The sequence below is a fragment of the Hypomesus nipponensis genome, chromosome 10 (genome assembly GCF_054491055.1).
Source record: "Hypomesus nipponensis isolate SF chromosome 10, ASM5449105v1, whole genome shotgun sequence".
Classification (NCBI taxonomy): domain Eukaryota; kingdom Metazoa; phylum Chordata; class Actinopteri; order Osmeriformes; family Osmeridae; genus Hypomesus; species Hypomesus nipponensis.
In genome coordinates, this window is record NC_140370.1 from 8,343,487 (window position 1) to 8,362,336 (window position 18,850).

Sequence of the window (18,850 nt, forward strand, 5' to 3'; positions counted from 1 at the left end):
GAGGAATTAGCAGTCTGGGGTTTTTGGAGAAATCTACTTTAGGCTGTTATAAATGCAAACTGTACACTCAGCAGATTAGGTTTCACCGCAAACTAAAATATATTGACTCATGGAAAGTTCAATTTACAAAATCGTAGCAGTATTGTTTGATGTACAATGTCCAGGGAATTTTTGTCAAAGCAGTCTGTTCTGTAAGAAATATTTCAACATTGCATCAGCACTTTGTCCAAAAGCAGAAAATACTCTTTGGAAGATTTTTTTTTTTGATTTCAAATTGATTAAGTTATCATTTCAACATACTATACTTTATGTGCACACGATTGATTCTATAATCTGGGTCATATCAGCCTATATAGAGAGCAGCTGTAATGTCAGACACGTGATAAAATGGTGCATGTAGCCTACACCGTTGTGTAAATGTGGTACGTCTGGGTGGTACTGGCCACTGACGGTCTGGTGCCCCTCTTCCCTCTGTTTGGACCTGTATAGGAGGAAGCGGTGGTCATTCATGAGTACACCGCTGTGTCTGACCAACTGTGGGTAAGCCCTGACGATATGTTCCCACACCAACAGTCGTCCTAATGGCTTTGAATGAGACATGTCGTACCTTGTCGTTTGTGTGGGGCTTTCTGCCTCGACCAGACTACTGGTCACTTCTTCGTACTGGTTGTGCACTGTACTGATGTTTGGTGGCTGGTGGATGCTTTGGCGGTGCTTTGCTTGTTTTCTTAGGTTTCTCACACTTTGGCTGGTTTGGAAGTCAACATGTACACAATTGTATGGGATGCATTTTGTGCCACTACTTGCCTTTGTGTACAAAACCTGTCCTTTAAGTGGTTTTGAAATTATAAGGATGTAATAAATATGTTATGGAATCTAAAGCATAAGATAATGGTAGCTAAGCCATAAGCAACAATATCTACAGGAAGTGCTCTTATTTGTAAGTATACAATCCAACATTGGGATACAGGATTTACCTGAATTAGAGAGCAGTCCACAACCACAGTGCATGTACTCTTTACACTAGCATTAGCATCATCCATTAGCTCTTGCTTTACCATTAGTGCAAGTATCAGACAGAACTAAAAGCTTGACCGCATGCCTTTGCATTTTGTGTGAATGAACTATGGGAGAAACAGAGTTTATCTGTTTTCCCTTGTGAACTGGAAGAATGTCGCTTTTATTTTGCTGTGTACTTAAACTTCAAAATGAACCTTTTCTGTCAGATAAGGGAACAAAATATGATGTCGTAATGTTCTGCAGCCCATGCAAAATGTGATTTGTATCAAGCTGGATACAAAACTAAGTGGGTTGCATTAAACAGCCCCAGTCCATCGTCTTGTTTGATCTGGTTTGAGATTGTATTGCTGCCCCCCCCCCCCCCCGCGCAGCCCCCCCGCCCCCCCTTTCCTCATTCCCCTCTCGTCCTCTACTTGCATGCTCATCCCGTCTTCCTCTCCACCTCCCATCCTTCCACTTATCCAGTCACTCTGTTCCCAGGAGCCTGTCTTCTCCTCCACCTATGCTCCTCCTATCTCCCTTGGTCATAAGTGTCAGTATATTGACCCTCATAGTCAGGTAAGGATGTAAACCTGCGTGCGGGAATGTTCTTTCTGTATAATCTGGTTTGATGCCCTCAAACCCCCTTGGTGCCCACCCACTGGTTGTACTGGGGATGTCCAGTTTCTTTCTGGTTTTGTCTAATTGCAATGTGTGTGCAACTGATTTTGTCGGTTGGTGTTCTCAAGTAGAATATGTGAGTTGGCCACATGCAGTGCTCCGTTTCTGCTCGAGGGATTCTTCCTCGGTGTGTGTGTGGTGTGTTGGTATTAAAAAGCAGTCTGGGGATTACTGCTGCATTACAGTGACATTACTGACAGTGCAGTACTGTGCCTATGTTCAACATACAATACCACAGATTGGTTGGATACCTTTTACAACACAATTACATTTTCGCAAAAACAACGTTCTTTTTTGTGGATGGTTTTCCTCTGTGTGTTTGTGTGTGGGTGTGTATGCCCAGAGGATGGGAGGGGAGATTGAGGCCCAGATGTCCATCGAGGAGAGGAAGCAGATGATCTCCACCAGAGAGGAGGCCTGGATTTCCAAAGGCAAAGGAGTGGCCAACGATTCCAATCAGTACACTGTGGCAGCGCGCATGGTCAAGAAAGGTCAGGACCCGGATCCTTCCGGGACTGTTATGGTCCTCTCACATGATCTGCTTTTCACACAGTGGCAGAAGAAACAGTTAGTGTCATGACCCTGTGTGTGTGTGCTTGTGTGTGTGCGACCTCAGGGCTGGCTGCCTCCTCCTCAGTTATCAGTCCTATCCTGTCTCCTGTCACCACCAAGCTCAGGAGCAGTGTAACCGCCATCAACAAACCCCAGGATGGTGAGATTCACATGTTACTCCAGTGAACAGAAACAAATCCCATATATAGTGTATGTTATCTGTGGGAAAAATACTGTCCAGTCATTGATCATTGCAACCATGGTCTAAGCAACTATGTTCAGTGCAGTTTGTTGGCGAGTGCCAAAGGGCTGATAATAAAGCTGCTTTCTTACAATGTCTTGTTGTTGTTATTGATTGTGATTTTCTAACTAGAAATTGAAGCCAAACCAGAGATGGAGTCTGATAAAAAGCTGGATAAGTTGGAGAGCTTCTTAGGACGTCTGAACAGCAAAGGTTGGTGTTAACAAGTTTTCTCCACTTCATTGGCGGTTCTTCACACTTCATAATCCTGTTTTCCTATGGATATTATCTTACCTTATCTTATACTATATTAAATCCCATCTTATCCTCATTTGATAAATGATGGTAAAAAAATATATATTGTAACACAACAAATAAAAACACAGTTGTACATACTTGTACATACAGTATATCTGAAATAGTGCCTCTTTCTGACTCAGTGACCGTTTTATATCAACTAAATATTGCCATTCTTGTCTTGTTTCAGTGGCAGGTCTTCAGGAGACAACTCTGACGGTGACAGAGAAGGCGGTGAAAGAGGTCATGAAGCTGGACGATGAGATCTTCTCCAAGTTCTACCGTCACGTGGCAGATTTCCCCCGTATGCCCAGCAGGATCGACATGGACCAGGACTTTGACGCCATCTTTGGCACTCAGGCACCCAAGTAAGCAGAAGACTTACAGTAAACCTATTTGATGTCTTAGGGTGGAATAACCACTACCCAACACTACCCAACCCCGAAGATACGTTTGCTGTGAATAAACAATTTCCCAAATTTGTATTTGGTTATGGAACAACAGCTAACTTATGCCTTCTCCAGATGACATAATGCCCCAAATATATTCCTTCTTTACAAACATTTCCTCTCCACTTCACAGCATTTGTTCATTGAAAGACCTCTTCACTCTTTACACCCTCTACCTCCCTCTCTCCCCCCCCCCCCCCCCCCCTCCCAGGTTAACCTCGGCCATGGTGCAGCACAGGCGTGCAGTCCGTCCGTCCAGGAACGTCCAGTCCTCTAAGAACCCTGTGAAGATGCTGGCGGCCCGGCAGGACATCCGCCACGAGTACACGGAGCAGAGGCTCAACGTGGGCCTGCTGGAGAGCAAGAGGATGAAGGCAGAGAAGAGTGAGCCAACCACCTGGCTCCACATACAGGAGATGACTCTAGCCCTGCAAGCCCTACCTTCACACTGTCATATCATACACCATGCAAATAATACAAAGGCTTGCACACATGTATCAAGCATGGCAAACTGACTTGCCAATGCAGTTTACCAAGCGATGTGTACAGTGTAGAACTAGTGCTGCGTGGTGACGAGGGTCATGACTGTTTGCTTGATGTTGTTCCCGTGTGCCCCTCCTGTGTCTCAGTGAGTAAGACGTCAGAGTTCTCAGACGCGGCCCTCGCAGGTCTGGCCAGTCAGGAGAACTTCAGCAACGTGAGTCTGCGTAGTGTCAACATCTCAGAGCAGATGTCCAACAACAGCGCCGTGCCCTACAAGAACCTCATGCTGATGCAGGTCAAAGGTTAGTCCCACTGCATGGCTCCAATGTATAACCCTAACACCTACGGACCTGTACTATAACATACCACACTGTACCAAACTATTAGGCTATACTGCATTAAAAAGGTATCAGGGTGGAAGAGAATTTGCAGTCCCAGTACACTAAACCCTATCAAAATGTATTATATATTTTACTAAATTGTACCATATGGTGCAATACCATACTTTATAATGACACACTAAACTGTTCAGTTTCATACCATGCCACATTAAACCGTATCAAACTGTACTGGACAATATATAGCCCGTGAATATAACTTTGATAAGTCAGGGACTAGGCGAAGGGTGGACTTTTAAATAACAAGCAGATGTCCCAACAGAGTTGTATGAAAGTATTATGTCACAAGTCATTTTTGAGATTAGAACAGGTTGTGTTTTTAAAGGAAGGCATGCACCTTTGTGGTAGATTTGTTTTATAATTTCAGTTTCAAATGTCAGTCATCGACTAGGCTTTGCTGAGGAAGAGATGAATTATCCATCAGATACTGTAGCAGTCTGGTTTGTGTGTGTGTGTTTGTGTTGAATGAAGGTCTTGTCTCTTTCCGACTGTCATTCAGTCTCTCTGCTAGAGAGCACGAAAGATTAAGGACAGCCACGTGGTAAAGATGGATACGGAAGTTGATTACCAGTCAGAAAAAAAAGGAATGTGGTTAATAAGTCCAGTTTACCGAGCTTAATCATGTTTACTTGGCAAAATCTGATTTAACATGTATAATACGGTCGGCCATGCGTAGGAGGAGGGGGGGGGCACTGTGAACCTGAGAACTCACAGATATCCTTCACAGCACTCAGAGAACTGGGAATACACAAAGCAACACATGCAGTATACACACAATCACGTACAGCACACTTAAACATAGTGATTTAATTGTAGATGCACACATTATAGTAAACATTTTTTTTGCAACATTTCACATTTAGTTTTAAAATCATCTCTCCATTGTGAAACCCTAGTATTTTTTCAGGACAACTGCATTTAGCGTTAGAGTACATGTGAGTTGAAGGCTACAGTTCTCTGAGCCATCATATCAACAGCTATTCTATTGCTGAACTTATTGCCAAACCTCACTGTTGTGACCTTGTTTGCTGTTTTCTTGTGAACGAATTGAGCCCATGTCTAATCAAAAACTGGTTCTGCCAGGTCGCCGACACGTCCAGACCAGACTAGTGGAGCCAAGAGTCTCGTCCCTGAACAGTGGAGACTGTTTCCTCCTGGTCACTCCCCAGCACTGCTTTGTCTGGATGGGAGAGTTCTCCAACGTCATCGAGAGAGCCAAAGTGAGTGACCTCTGCTGGCACAGTATGTTCATTCAGTACTTCCTGGATTAAGTCCCCTGTGTTTTAATCTCCCCGATTGACGATATTTGCTGTAATTTGGGTTTACGAGATCAAGGGGATCAAGCTGGAAGAGTTGATATTAACATTTGGGGAGAAGATTTCCAAGTTGGGACTTTGGATCATTTATGTGACGAAAGCTTCAGAAACTAACTGAAAACGAAAGAACATTAAGACAGACAAACACATGAACATCTAAGAACTAGTATGCAAACATACCAATTAAACCAAGACCCACATGCTCACAAACTGCTTCGTTTGTTGTCATAGAGAGTGGTATCTCTTCCTGAAGCAAACACACACTTGCCTGCAGTCTTTTTTGGAGAGCAGCTTGTCCTGACATAGAAAAATAGGTTATTTTCTATATCACACAATACACATTTATATAAAAATAAAACTCATAAATACTGGTGCTTTAACAAGACTCAAGACAAGATTTAACACCAGATTTATGTCTGTGTGTGTGTTTGTGTGTCCCAGGCCTCAGAGCTGGCAGCGTTTATCCAGACTAAGAGGGACCTGGGTTGCAGAGCAAGCCAGATCCAGACCATCGAGGAGGGGGTCAACCCCCAGGGTCCTGCTGCCCAGGAGTTCTGGAAGATTCTAGGGGGACAGGCCACCTACCAGTGTAAGAGACTTGGGAATTCATATCCAAAGTTGTCATTAAATGTGCTTTAGACCATAAGTCTTTGCATACTTACTGTGTGTTTATGTGTGCATGCGGTATCTGTGCACGTGTGTCACGTGTTTGTGTTCACACGTGCGTGTGCTTGTTTGTGTGCGTACCCCCACAGCGGCGGGCCCTCCAGAGGAGGATGAACAGTTTGAGAGCGCCATTGTGGAGACCAACTGTATCTTCCGCCTGCTGGATGACAAGCTCGTCCCCGACGACGACGAGTGGGGGAAGGTCCCTCGCTGCACTCTGCTGGAGCCAAAAGAGGTTGGTTGTTGGGTTACCCCACACAGTTAGACTATCTCATTTGTTTCTGAATATGTACATGCATATGTAAAAATAAGTTGGACAATTTCTAGCTACCTGAATTGACCATGAATATAATTTTGGATACAAGCAGCATTCTTTTTCAAGCACTTACCTATAGTCAGGTACTCATGGAAATGTCCAAATGCTCAATATTCCCATGGAAGACCGCTATGTATGATTTGAAAACGCTTCTGGTGAATACATCATTGCGCCGCAACTGACGCTTGAGCTTACATTTATATTTAATCATTTAGCAGACGCTCTTATCCAGAGCGACTTACAGTAAGTACATTGACATTCCCCCCGAGTCAAGTAGGGTGAAGTGCCTTGCCCATGGACACAACGTCATTTGGCACAGCCGGGAATCGATCCGGCAACCTTCTGATTACTAGACCAACTCTCTAACCGCTCAGCCACCTGACTCTCCGAGCTAGCTCAGTTGGTACGAAACTCAGCACACGAACGAACGTTGTGCCGCCCTGCAGGTGCTGGTGTTTGACTTTGGCAGCGAGGTGTACGTGTGGCACGGCAAGGAGGTGACACTGGCACAGAGGAAGGTGGCCTTCCAGCTGGCCAAGCACCTGTGGAACGGCACCTTCGACTACACCTGCTGCGACATCAACCCCCTGGACCCGGGAGGGTGCAATACACTCATTCCTAGGCAAGCTAGCACACAGACAGACATACATATGGGCTACAAGTTAGCACACAGACACACAAATGCAGACACACAATGTACAGTATCAATGTACAGTATACAGTAGCAAGGCTATTGCATAGCATATTAAATAGTTTATCCAAACACACTGTATGCCACAATATTTTATGTGGAATAAACTTATTTTAAGTAGGCCCATGCACAAGCTCACATTGCACTCTCATTTCAAAATATGGAAGGATCATCTTAACAGTACATTTACAAAACGCCTACAGTATGCAATGTTTATTGAAGGACTATTTCCTTTCAGGTTCATTCAATTTTGTTCTTTGAATGTTTGTCTTGTTCTTTCAATGCCCAAACTTTGTATGAATGTGTGTTTTTGTGTTTAGGAAGGGTCAGGGCCGTCCTGACTGGGCAATATTTGGCAGGCTAACTGAGCACAATGAGACAACCCTGTTCAAAGAGAAGTTTCTGGACTGGACAGACACTCAGAAGCCAACACCAAAGAATGGCAACGAACAAGACAGTGAACAGAAAGTATGTCTTCCTCTCTCTACAAACGCATAGTTGACATCTTATACCTTTGTCTCTCACAGCAAACTCCACAGTATGTTTCCATACGTGATGTTTCCCCTCCCTCCCTCCCTCCCTCCCTCCCTCCCTCCCTCCCTCCCTCCCTCCCTCCCTCCCTCCCTCCCTCCCTCCCTCCCTCCCTCCCTCCCTCCCTCCCTCCCTCCCTCCCTCCCTCCCTCCCTCCCTCCCTCCCTCCCTCCCCTCCCTCCCTCCCTCCCTCCCTCCCCTCCCTCCCTCTCCTCCCTCTCCTCCCTCCCTCAGGAGCCAGGCGGGCGGGAGTGCCGTCCGTACGACGCCTCCCTCATGCTACCCGTGCTGCAGACGGCTGTCAGCACCGTGCTGGACGGTGTCAACGTGGGGCGGGGCCACGGGCAGGTGGAGGGCGGCGAGGACAGCCTCAGAACGCTGGAGGTCAGCACGGTCTCCGTGGACGTGTGGCACATCCTGGAGTTTGACTACAGCCGCCTGCCGCGCCAGAGCATCGGCCAGTTCCACGAGGGCGACGCCTACGTGGTCAAGTGGAAGTACATGGTGAGCGCCGCAGGTCAGTATGGATCCGGTCAGCACATGCCTTCACGACATACAGTCCACGAACGTAAATAAATGCGGCACGACTTCCAAGGTGCAGTTTGCTACCGTGGAAGCAGTTTCTCACCCTGGTCTACGTCACATTTTCTCCACGTCCACTCGAGCGCTATAAATAAACATCTGGATCGAAAACAACGGCAGTTTCTTGAATATGTGAGCATGCGTGTGTGTCTAACACAGTTGGAAGGAGGCAGAACCCTGAGGCGAGAAGCGCAGGTCCCGGTAAAGAGAAGTGCTCCTACTTCTTCTGGCAAGGCAGGAACTCCACGGTTAGCGAGAAAGGAACGTCAGCGCTGATGACCGTGGAGCTGGATGAGGAGAGAGGCGCACAGGTACACATACACAGCTACAGGTCCTGCTATCAAATGATTCCATTGTATAGCTAGAGTTCCTTCATTTCTCATCTCATTTATAAAACAATTCCGTTTTATTGAAGCGATAAAAACTGGACAAAAAATCTATACTCTGTTCTAAAATAATTTTACCACAGCTATAAACTATAAACACAGTTATACTCATTGATCAATGCTAACAAGTAGACACTCTGTTATAGTTTGTATACCGTGTCTGATGAATACAGACCATTCCTAGTCTCTGACCACTGACACACTGTTAGAACTATGCACTTCCTGGATGTCCTGCTCTATCCAGCATGCACCATATATGTCCCTTTGGAGAAGGGCGTCTGCCACGTAAACAAAATGCAAAATGCTGATCCACTTACCTCAGCTGGAGTGCAACCCTGTTTGTGGTAACAGGTGCAGGTCCAGCAAGGGAAGGAGCCTCCGTGTTTCCTGCAGAGTTTCAACGGGGGGATGATCATTCATTCTGGGAAGAGAGAGGAGGAAGAGGAGAATGCCCAGAGTAAGTAACACTCTCGACACAGCTGCCTCACCCACCCAGGTGCACGTTACAGGGCTTGGATACCGTCTATCTGCTCAGTAGCACAACTGAGAAACGGTCCAGGATGAGGATGATGTCCCGTAAACTAGACGATCTTCCAACAGGGGGGATCCAGCTCCAAAGCTACGTGTGACGACCACCTGTTTTCATGTTGATTGTTCCTCGTGTGCTTTTTAGGTGAGTGGCGCCTGTACTGCGTCCGCGGGGAGGTCCCCGTCGAGGGCCACCTGCTGGAGGTGGCGTGTCACTGCAGCAGCCTGCGTTCTCGGACCTCCATGATCCTCCTGAACGTCACCAAGGCCATCCTGTACCTGTGGCACGGCTGCAAGTCTCAGCCGCACACGCACGCCGTGGGACGCACTGCCGCGCAGAGGATCAAGGAACAGTGAGTTCAGGAGGAATCATCAAGAGATGCATCTTCCTCTCCCGCACGCATCACAGATTTCGGTTCCGGTTGGAAACATGCATGCGTGTTCCGCGACCACGCCGTCCCAAATCAAGTCACACCACACCGTTTGTTTAGGAAGGGGGTGGATGGAAGCAGTCTTTGTTAAGCTGCAAAGCATCCTTTACATAGCTTTGAGCATGATCTTTTATTTGTTTACGTTAGAGAATGCCACCGCCTAAAAGGAGGGGGTCTGATTTATGTCTGTCCTTCCCAAGATGTCCGCTCGAGGCGGGGCTCCACAGCAGCAGCAAGGTGACCATCCACGAGTGTGAAGAGGGGGCGGAGCCTGTGGGCTTCTGGGAAGCGCTTGGGAGGAAGGACAGGAAGGCGTACGACTGCATGCTGCAAGGTACTGTACACCGACCCACCCAGAGGCAGCGCATTGACACAGAGTCATCAGATCCCTCACGTAGGCAACATTGGAGTTTTGAGTGGAAACAGATGATCTGTTGTAACAAGGCTCAACGCGAGCTTTCAACGCACCTGTGGATATGCAGCTGCAGGTCCATGTCGTTTTCATATCTCCTGATGGAAACGAAGGTTGACATAGCCACGCAGGGACCTTCGAAAATGTCCCATTTTCCAAGGCGGCGTCTTTTGTTTTGTTTTTTCAGATCCGGGCAAGTTCAACTTCACCCCCCGGCTGTTCCAGCTGAGCAGCACCTCAGGGGAGTTTGTAGCGACAGAGTTCTTCCACCTCTACCGAGCGCCCGACCTGGTCAGCTCCCTGCCCTTCCTCCAGGAGGACCTCTACAACACCCCGCAGCCTGGTGAGGAACAACTACTGGACGCTGCAGATCCTACACCATCTTCCTCTAACGCTCATCGACCGGCTCCAAAGCCTCACCTAGAAACCTTGACGTTTTTAAAAGGGAAACGGACGGGGAACCTTCCTTATGTGACATCACTTCCTCTTGCCTTTGCTAGCTCTGTTCTTGGTGGACAACTTCCAGGAGGTGTACCTGTGGCAGGGCTGGTGGCCTCAGGACAGCGAGAGCCCCGGCTCGGCGCGCATCCGCTGGGATGCAGACAGGAAGTGTGCAATGGAGACCGTGTTACAGTACTGCAGAGGTAAGGCACAGCGGGGTGAGGTCACAGTCTGCTTTGATTGGTCAGCAAGTTGCTTGTGCGGCTCATGTGGACTGTTTGGATACAGAAAGCGCTGATGAGTGTTAGTTTTTCTGCTCCGACAGAGAAGAATGAGAAGAAGCCTCAGAAGTCTTATCTGATTCATGCTGGTCTGGAACCCCTCACCTTCACCAACATGTTCCCCAGCTGGGAGCACAGGGAGGACATTGCTGAGATCACCGAGAGGGTGAGCCGTGTTCACACACACTTTCTAACAAACACGCGCAAACCCTTCATGGCTCCCTTTTAGAAACAGAACCACACACATACACACTCAATGCTCAGACACACGCATTGAAGAAAACAGTCATCATACATAAAAAAGGGATACACACACACGTAGTTTTTATGAATGATTAAATTCATGTATTTTGTGCACTGGAAGTAACTTTTGTGAGTGTGTGTGTGTGTGTGTGTCCAGGAGGCAGAGGTGTGTAACCAGATCATCCTGGTGGAGGATGTGCTTGCCAGGCTGTGCCAGAACAACTATGACCTGTCAGTGCTGCTGGCACGCCCACTTCCTGAGGGCGTCGACCCCCTCCGACTGGAGATCTACCTATCAGACCAGGATTTTGAGGTGAGGCCACGCCCCTCGAGGGGCCGGTACACTGCCGTCCTTTCTTTGTTAAACATCCAAGATCTGGCAGAGCTGTCATTACTTTCATGAACTTGTAAATGTTACCTGGGTTATGAATCCAATCTAACTCGTCATTTTAACATTACAGACTGGTTTATAGGGAAACTAAGGTAAGGTAAGTGATACTATATGAGGCTTTGACTTTTCTTCTGGTCAGGATTGTTCAACTCCTGGTCTTGTTTATGGTGAATGAACACTGTCACTTACCTCCTCTGCAGCACACGTCCTCTTCACCTATCCCCTCTGTTCCATAAGTTTCTCTCTGGATTGCCTTGCTTGTTTGCCCACTTCTTCTCCACCAATCCTCTCTGTACACCTTGGCAGAACATCCAATCACCCTCTCTCTCGTTCTTTGCAGCATTGTATCCAGTAGAGTAGATCATCTCAGCTTTTACATACTGTGGTTAAGGGTTTCACCCACTGAACTGAATATAACAGGAGCATTTGAAATGAAGCGTACCCAATGTTCCCATGGAATGCCACACTGCCTGTCTTAATGAACAAAATAGTCATGGGGTCGATTACGTAACGAAAAAAGATTTTAAGGATAATTAACTCCTATGCCTCTTGACCTCCTTGCAGAAAGCGCTGGAAATGAAGAGAGAGGAATACGAAGGACTTCCAGGGTGGAAGCAAGTAAACTTAAAGAAAGCCAAAGGACTGTTTTAGGAAACGTTGATGATGGTTTGTGGATTGGACTTTAAGATGGAAGGGGCCCCAGCCCCCAATCGTTCCTTGTTGTGTGGTTTATTGAACCCACCAGCTCAGGGACTGACTCTGAGTGGGATGGCGGGTGGGAGACTGGGGCCATAGTCTGCCAAGGTGAACAAGCTTCAGAACTGCGGTTTACCTTTCAGCAGTGTCATAACGTAGGGAAATTGGCTGTGCGTGACATTGTATACAAGTTGCTTTGATCAGGTGCACACCTGAATCTCATTTGCGCAGATTTCCTACAGTCGTTTAACTGTGTGTGTTCTGTAACAGTCTACTACAAGCACTTATGTCCTTGGTCACAGTGTGGAATTTTGAGAAGAAAAAAACGTGTCGATAATTTGGTGGTGCAATTATGCTGTGTGTGTTTGTAAAGTATGAATTTCTATTTATGTAAAACAAAACTTGTAGGATGACTTGTTCATTGTGTTCACTTGAAAGTGTTGTGTATCATGTTTTTAAATGTGTTTTCCTTGTGTCTATGGTGTCTCAAAGGGGTCATAAAGTATATACCTTTTCTTTCACTGGCCTTCAGTGATGGTACCAGTTAGTACGACACACCCCCACCCCAAGTGATGACTGTGGATGTATTTTAAAGGCATGGTTGGTGAGAAAGAGAGATACTTGATGAATCTGAATGTATAGTGCCTTGCTTCTATGTACAGTTTATATACATAAAATCTAGTCTGCATTTCAAAGACATTCTTTGTGATAAAAGAAATAGTTAATAAACCATGAAAACAAAACTATAAACATATTAGTTGTGTTGAATTATGACATGAAATCCTGTATTTATTGATGAATTCCTCTATGAAACAGTATAAACCACATTAGATATCAAGGGTCAGATGTGTGTTTACCATATTTACCAGGTTGGTATGTATCTGCAGCCTAAACTGCCTTTCCAGAGTCCACCAGGTGGCGCTATGAGAGCTCACACGTCCACTGGTCAGTGATGTATTGACGCCTGAGCCATTTTTGTCCATAAAAGGACATAAGACTTCCATGTCATTCCTTCTTCAGGGATTGTATCCAGTCACCAAAATGGCTTAATGTTATAACAGGTGTCATCAAATAGTTGACTCATTTCTGTGTATTGCACTGTCCATTAGATGAGGGTCCATTTTCACATGTATGTACATTTTTACATTCATATTTAATTGGGCAGACACTTTTATTCAAAGCAAATACAAACACGAATAGTATATTTTGACAGGTCCTCATTCACATTTGACGTTTGACTTTGAATGCCTAGTATGAGGCTGTACTGTGAAATACCACACCTGTTCTTTCTCCAAATGTTCTGGTTTTTCTTTATTTCTAACTTTTTTGCCTCAAAATGCACACCACCACCTAGACTTGACCTTTTACAAATCAAATAAGTACTGTGCAATATTTATTTAAAATGAAGCATACAGTATATGGCCAAATCCAGCAACCATTAATGTTTTAACAGCCCCTTCTAGTCTACTAAGCAACACCCCTGAATGTAACTCAGTCAGGAGTGATGCACCTGGCTTCTTTATCATTTCTGGTATAAATTCATCTGGTAAAGCTTCTGTAACCAGATAGCTACTCATCATGTCTTGTTTAGTCATTTATCTTGATTTACAACATATCCATTTAACAGAAATAGATACCTGACAAGACAGCTTCTAAATTGTGATCTCGACTTAGATTGACGCAAGTCAATCCGTCACCAAAGGCACACACAGTCAAATGACCCATGTCCAGAGCCATACGTATACCGTCCCTTTGCCCCAGCATGCAGCAGTGCCTCATTGGAGTATATCTGGGAAGATGGAAGGGTGTCAACACCGTCACACAGATGTTACGACCACCTCAGAGTTCCTGTCCTGGCTGAGAGTGCCTCGGGAAGCCAGAGGAGGGCAGCAGAGGGTCAAGGGGGGGAGACAGAGAAAAGCCCACAGCTGTGGGGGTCCGAGCTGGGTAATGGGTTGCAAAGGCCCTACAGACCCCATGATAGTTAGGGGAAGCCAGAGTGTTCTGGGAACCAATGTGGTCTCTGCCCTGGCAGCCTCCTCCATGTCTGCTGCCTTGTCGTAGTTCTGGACGTCCCAGTGGAGGTTGAGCGCTCGCCAGCGCATGAGGACATTGTGCACCGCTGCGCCCTCGTGGACAATCAGACCTGTACACGCACAAACACAAAATGGATAGATTCGATTTTGATATTGGATCTATAAAAACGTGGAATCTGTTCAAGCTGATACATTGAGTTCCTCTATACATTTCCCGAGAAAAAAGCTCTACTCAGATCAGAACATGCCACTACACATATGATCTTCACTTTCTCATGTCCACAGAGAGAATAGCGAACCCTAACCCCCCCAAAATAAATAACCTTTTATGATTCCCACATGATGCATATTCCACCTATGCAGAGGCTATGCTATTCCACCTATGCTCCCCCCACTTAACACCCATACATTGCCCCCAAAGAATGTGAGAATGACCAGCTCACATTTCCCAAGTGGTGGGTGCAGAGACTGCCTCCCATGTCTAAATGAAAAGGTCCAGAGCTAATCCTCACCTATACAGACGAGATCCATAAAGGCGTACATGGCGTAGCAGATCTGGAAGAGGATGTCCCTGCGCTGCCACGCAGCCTGAGGGCTGAGGCCTGACCATAGCAGCCAGGAGATACTGGCCACAAGGAAAAGAGAGCCCAGGAACACGGCAACTATCTGGACCTTCTCCACCAGTGTGATAGTAATGGCCTGCCACTATGGGAGACATTAGGTCTGAATGAGATCAGGCAGCAGCACCCCAACCATAGGTTGTGTGTTTTGACATGAATACATTGCAATAATCAACCAGTTTATAGATTTCAACATAATTAGACCAATATTAATATGTTTGGAAAGCAGCAGTGCATAGTCAACGAAATCCGCAGTCAAAGACAGAATATCTAGTGCATTCATAATACCATTGACCACAGCTACCTTTATGATGACACACATACACACATCTAAATATCCTGCCCCAGCTGCACCCATTTCTATGACATTTAACACTTCCTTTGATCTTAAATGGATCCTAAAACAGGGTCATGCACAGTAGACATGTTTAAAGCAGCTATTTTTATCTCAATTAAGTGAATATTGAAAATAACCAAGCGTGGAACCCCTGGCCTTCAGCATACCTGCCCTGGTCTCTTCATATGGATGGCGATGACATCAAAGCGGTAAGAACACAGCTCACAGGTCCAACAGCCTCTCTCGCTGATCCACTTGAACAGGCACTGCTGGTGAGTGTAGCGGACTGAGCCGTCACAGCGACAGGGGTTCAGAAGGTCCCCCTTGAAGCAAACGTGTCAAAGGTCAGGAGGACAAAGGCTCAAAGAAGTAGGCAGTGAGTGGGTAGGCCTGTATCACATACACGGTAGAAAAAACATGATTGAAGCCTGAGTAAATATCTATAAAAGCGGAATTGAACAATTTATCTCCATCTCTCAAGTTTGGGAAGCTCACTGAATAGGTCAATTCACGCGAGGGGCATTGGGGATAACTGATACGATTCATTGGGGGATTTTCCAAGTTCAATTGCTTTGTTTCGGGTGTTGTACAGAAATCAGTGACTTATTGAAAACTGTGTCCAGGGGTCGCTGTTCTAATGGCTTGCTAAAGTTAGGGTTAGGGTTAGCTTAGGGCTCCAACATTTGCTGAACAGTATGGCAAAGCAGTATTGCTGCAGTGGATACTGGATAGACTCCCTCAAAATATTTGGCTTTAGCTGTCACAACTATATGGTAATCGACAGACTGCACAAGACAGAAAGAGCAAAAGGTTTGAGATTTATAGCATGTATTTCGTTTTTTTGTTGTTGCAAATATTACAATCAGCAAATCTAGCTCGGCTATTAAGCCTACTTGTTGAGCTAGCTGCCCCCCCCCCCCCCCCCCCCCTCCCCACCAAACACACACACGCCCACTTTTTATTAAGTAAATGATATGTAATGTTACCTCAGTTATTAAAAAGCTGCCCCAAACACATTTCAAAACAAACCTATGCCCCTACCTACTGCACCATAGTACTTAAGGGGTTCTGAAATTCTGAAAGGAAACAACTTTTAATTGCATGTAGCCTAACTGTGATGTTCTGTTGGCCAATATGGCCCAAGAGACAAGCCTTTACTTATAGTCATTTATAGTCATTTAAGAATGACATATGGTAGGCTATTTGTGTTGCATTGGACAAAACATTAAGTAGCTCGCAACATTTGCTACATCAGCACCACCTGGCCTGTAGGGAGTGGGGCATAATTGCTACAGATTTAAGATATTGTTAAGTGACAAACTAAATATTATTGCTATTTATTGGCATTGTTTAGATATGTTTAGATACAACAGAGTGGTGAGGTTTGAAACACCACCTTCACCTCTTTATCACCTGCATGTTGAATAGTCCATTGCCGCAAAATGTATGACGTCGTGCTTCTTTGAGGATTTCAAAGATTCCACAATCATGAACAAAGCAAGATGCCAAAGGCTGCAAGCAAGGCTAAATGCCTCGTCAACTTTCCATGGCAATAAAGTAATTGGCTTGCATACAGAATGCTGCTTTAAACTACAAGTAAAGCAGTAGTATGTAGAAGTACGCACATTTTTACTCCGTTTTTCATTGGTCTTCCAACGTCTGTAGCCGCTGTCCGTGGTGCTGACCAACAAACTTGCGCGCATCAAATTACATAGAGGCTATTGCATCTAACCAGTTTGACTAGTAGGCAACTTAACCTACCTGATCTGCACCCTGGAAGCATATTCGGCAACTTGGAGTTAGGATACTACACTCACTGCTGCAGTTTGAGTGCATCGTTTGTTTCCTCTCTTCCCAGGTCGTACTCTTTTCATCAGACGTGCCCTCTTCGCCATTCTTGGCCACATTGTTTTGGCTATGCGTCCCTCCGATAACAATACCTTGAGACTTGTCACTTGTATGTCCTGTATTCTCCTGGATCTTCTCCGCGGACTGGCTGCGTCCTTCGGTATCAGCGCCTCCCCGTGGTTCACCCCCTGTCTGTTGGCAAACTGGACCCGCCTCTCCATCTTCTACGGTCATAATAACATAAAGTCGAAATAAAATGACATAAATATAGCTGATAGCTAGAGCTAATGCCGGGGGAAAGACAATCCGTCTAGCACTAGACCTAGAACGCTTGTGTTTGCATGATTAAACAAAACAAGCTGAAACTAGAAACATCCAGTGTTGACCGGTAAATCCAAATTATGAGGTTAGGATGGCAGTTTGACAAAGTTGTCGGTTATCTCTGCCCGTGATGCAGGTCGTGAAGAAGGCTAGCTGCGCTCGGAAAATAGCATTCCCTAACAGACAGTCTGGTTGTGATGGAAGAGACTCCCCGAAGACACCAAAGAGCTTGAAACGTAAATGTTCTCCTACCTATTTGGCGTTTCCAAGGAAACTGAGAATTTGATAAACGCACGATAAACTTTCGAGTCACAGACATGGGGCAATAGCCACGCATCGAAAATGATGCCTTATTGCACTGTCGCCAAAAGCAAACGTTGCAATATGATTAATGGACGAATAAACGGTTGCTTTGGGGTATGCGGTACAGGGCAATGTGCACAGATGAGATAAATCCCTTACTCACCATGGAATTGCTACCATTTGCTATGATGAAAGTGTGGCGTTTGATTAATTGCTTAAGATGCAAGGTAAGCTATTGGTGAAATACAAATATATAAATGAAATGTGACACATTTCAGGAAATGGTCAGGTACAAACCAAAGTGAATCCCATTACTAACAAAATGCCAAACAGACAAACAGTAACATCAGCATACTTCACTAAGTTGACTTATACTCTCCAGAATATGCCAACTAAGTATTTCTATGACAAGTAAGAGCCTTTGAGAGCAATTTGTCTGAGGTTGGTTTTTCCAAGCGGAATCTGCTATTTTTTGAGGATGTGTAGCGCCTTCCAAGGAGTGGCAGTAATGGATACTAATGCAACAAAGGAAATTACCACTCATGTCCAATCACTACCTACAAGTCCCAGATCAATACCAGGCTCCGGAGGCACTGGGGGAGATTGGGGGAAGGCCTAAAAGGGAAGAGGGTAAAGGGGGTTTCTGGTAAAAAACAAAACAAACTGTCAAATATTGTGGTTACCATAGTCTCTAAATTCTTCAGATTTACACAGAGCCATCATTAGATTAGAACCCCAGCTATGAAGCTGAACAATGTGTATTTTAGCATGTACTGTAGGCTTGACCCAGGGCGAGGGTTACTGGGGTCACCCCAAACATCTAAGATTCCAACAATCAGAATAAATATTGACGTTGATATCACGTAGGCTACACTCTTTGAGATTTGTTAGGTAATTACTGCTATCTGGTCAAAGGGAAAGGCTAACTCTCACCATCTACTCATTTAGCAGCTTTCATTTCTATAAACTTATCAATGTAATCATTTCAGAATTGGTGATAGTAGACTATGCTTTAGCATAGCTGCTGGGGTTAAAGACCATTATAACAGTAGAGATTGACCCCCACAAATAAGAATGATGCAAGAGGGCATTAAAAATCAGGAAGGCAGGCCTACCATAAAGTTAGGTCAGTCCGATATATGAGAGATCTTGTTTGGCCTATTGTAAATGTGTTTGGCCAGTTGCAATGTTTCCCAGACATTAGAGTACCTTAGCCTTGTCTGTGTTATGCTTAACAACTAGGGACAAAACCCCTTTTCCTAATACTGAATTATAATATAATTAAGTTGTACAATGGAATGGGTACAGTGAGGACCAACAGGTCATAGGCCAGATACTTCTGTGTTGACCATACATTCGAGCCATACATAAAAA

The 18,850-nt window shown here is 45.4% G+C and overlaps 2 protein-coding genes across 3 annotated transcripts in view; one reads left to right on the forward strand and one right to left on the reverse strand.

Moving 5' to 3' along the window:
* Positions 1 to 12,761, forward strand: part of LOC146271497 (supervillin-like) — a 42,284-nt gene extending 29,523 nt beyond the window's left edge. The window contains 23 exon segments of the mRNA XM_084707577.1: positions 490 to 540; positions 1,501 to 1,578; positions 2,024 to 2,171; positions 2,297 to 2,392; positions 2,606 to 2,686; positions 2,961 to 3,138; positions 3,431 to 3,603; positions 3,849 to 4,004; positions 5,184 to 5,320; positions 5,858 to 6,005; positions 6,172 to 6,317; positions 6,845 to 7,020; positions 7,410 to 7,557; positions 7,855 to 8,137; positions 8,362 to 8,513; positions 8,940 to 9,045; positions 9,262 to 9,469; positions 9,748 to 9,881; positions 10,147 to 10,302; positions 10,460 to 10,603; positions 10,726 to 10,847; positions 11,082 to 11,237; positions 11,880 to 12,761. Coding sequence (XP_084563703.1) covers positions 490 to 540; positions 1,501 to 1,578; positions 2,024 to 2,171; positions 2,297 to 2,392; positions 2,606 to 2,686; positions 2,961 to 3,138; positions 3,431 to 3,603; positions 3,849 to 4,004; positions 5,184 to 5,320; positions 5,858 to 6,005; positions 6,172 to 6,317; positions 6,845 to 7,020; positions 7,410 to 7,557; positions 7,855 to 8,137; positions 8,362 to 8,513; positions 8,940 to 9,045; positions 9,262 to 9,469; positions 9,748 to 9,881; positions 10,147 to 10,302; positions 10,460 to 10,603; positions 10,726 to 10,847; positions 11,082 to 11,237; positions 11,880 to 11,966 — 3,264 coding nt within the window. The 3' untranslated portion in view covers positions 11,967 to 12,761.
* Positions 12,762 to 13,401: 640 nt separating this feature from the next.
* Positions 13,402 to 17,466, reverse strand: marchf11 (membrane-associated ring finger (C3HC4) 11). Of its 2 annotated transcripts, none has more exons than XM_084708463.1 (4): positions 16,945 to 17,466; positions 15,172 to 15,327; positions 14,560 to 14,752; positions 13,402 to 14,157 (listed from the first exon to the last, which is right to left on the reverse strand). In XM_084708463.1, exons 1-4 carry the CDS (start codon positions 17,071 to 17,073, stop codon positions 13,829 to 13,831), a joined length of 807 nt encoding a protein of 268 aa, XP_084564589.1. In that variant the 5' UTR covers positions 17,074 to 17,466; the 3' UTR covers positions 13,402 to 13,828. The 2 variants fall into 2 exon arrangements, with proteins under 2 accessions (XP_084564589.1, XP_084564588.1); XM_084708462.1 differs by having other exon boundaries at positions 16,766 to 17,456.
* Between the last annotated feature and the right edge of the window lie 1,384 nt (positions 17,467 to 18,850).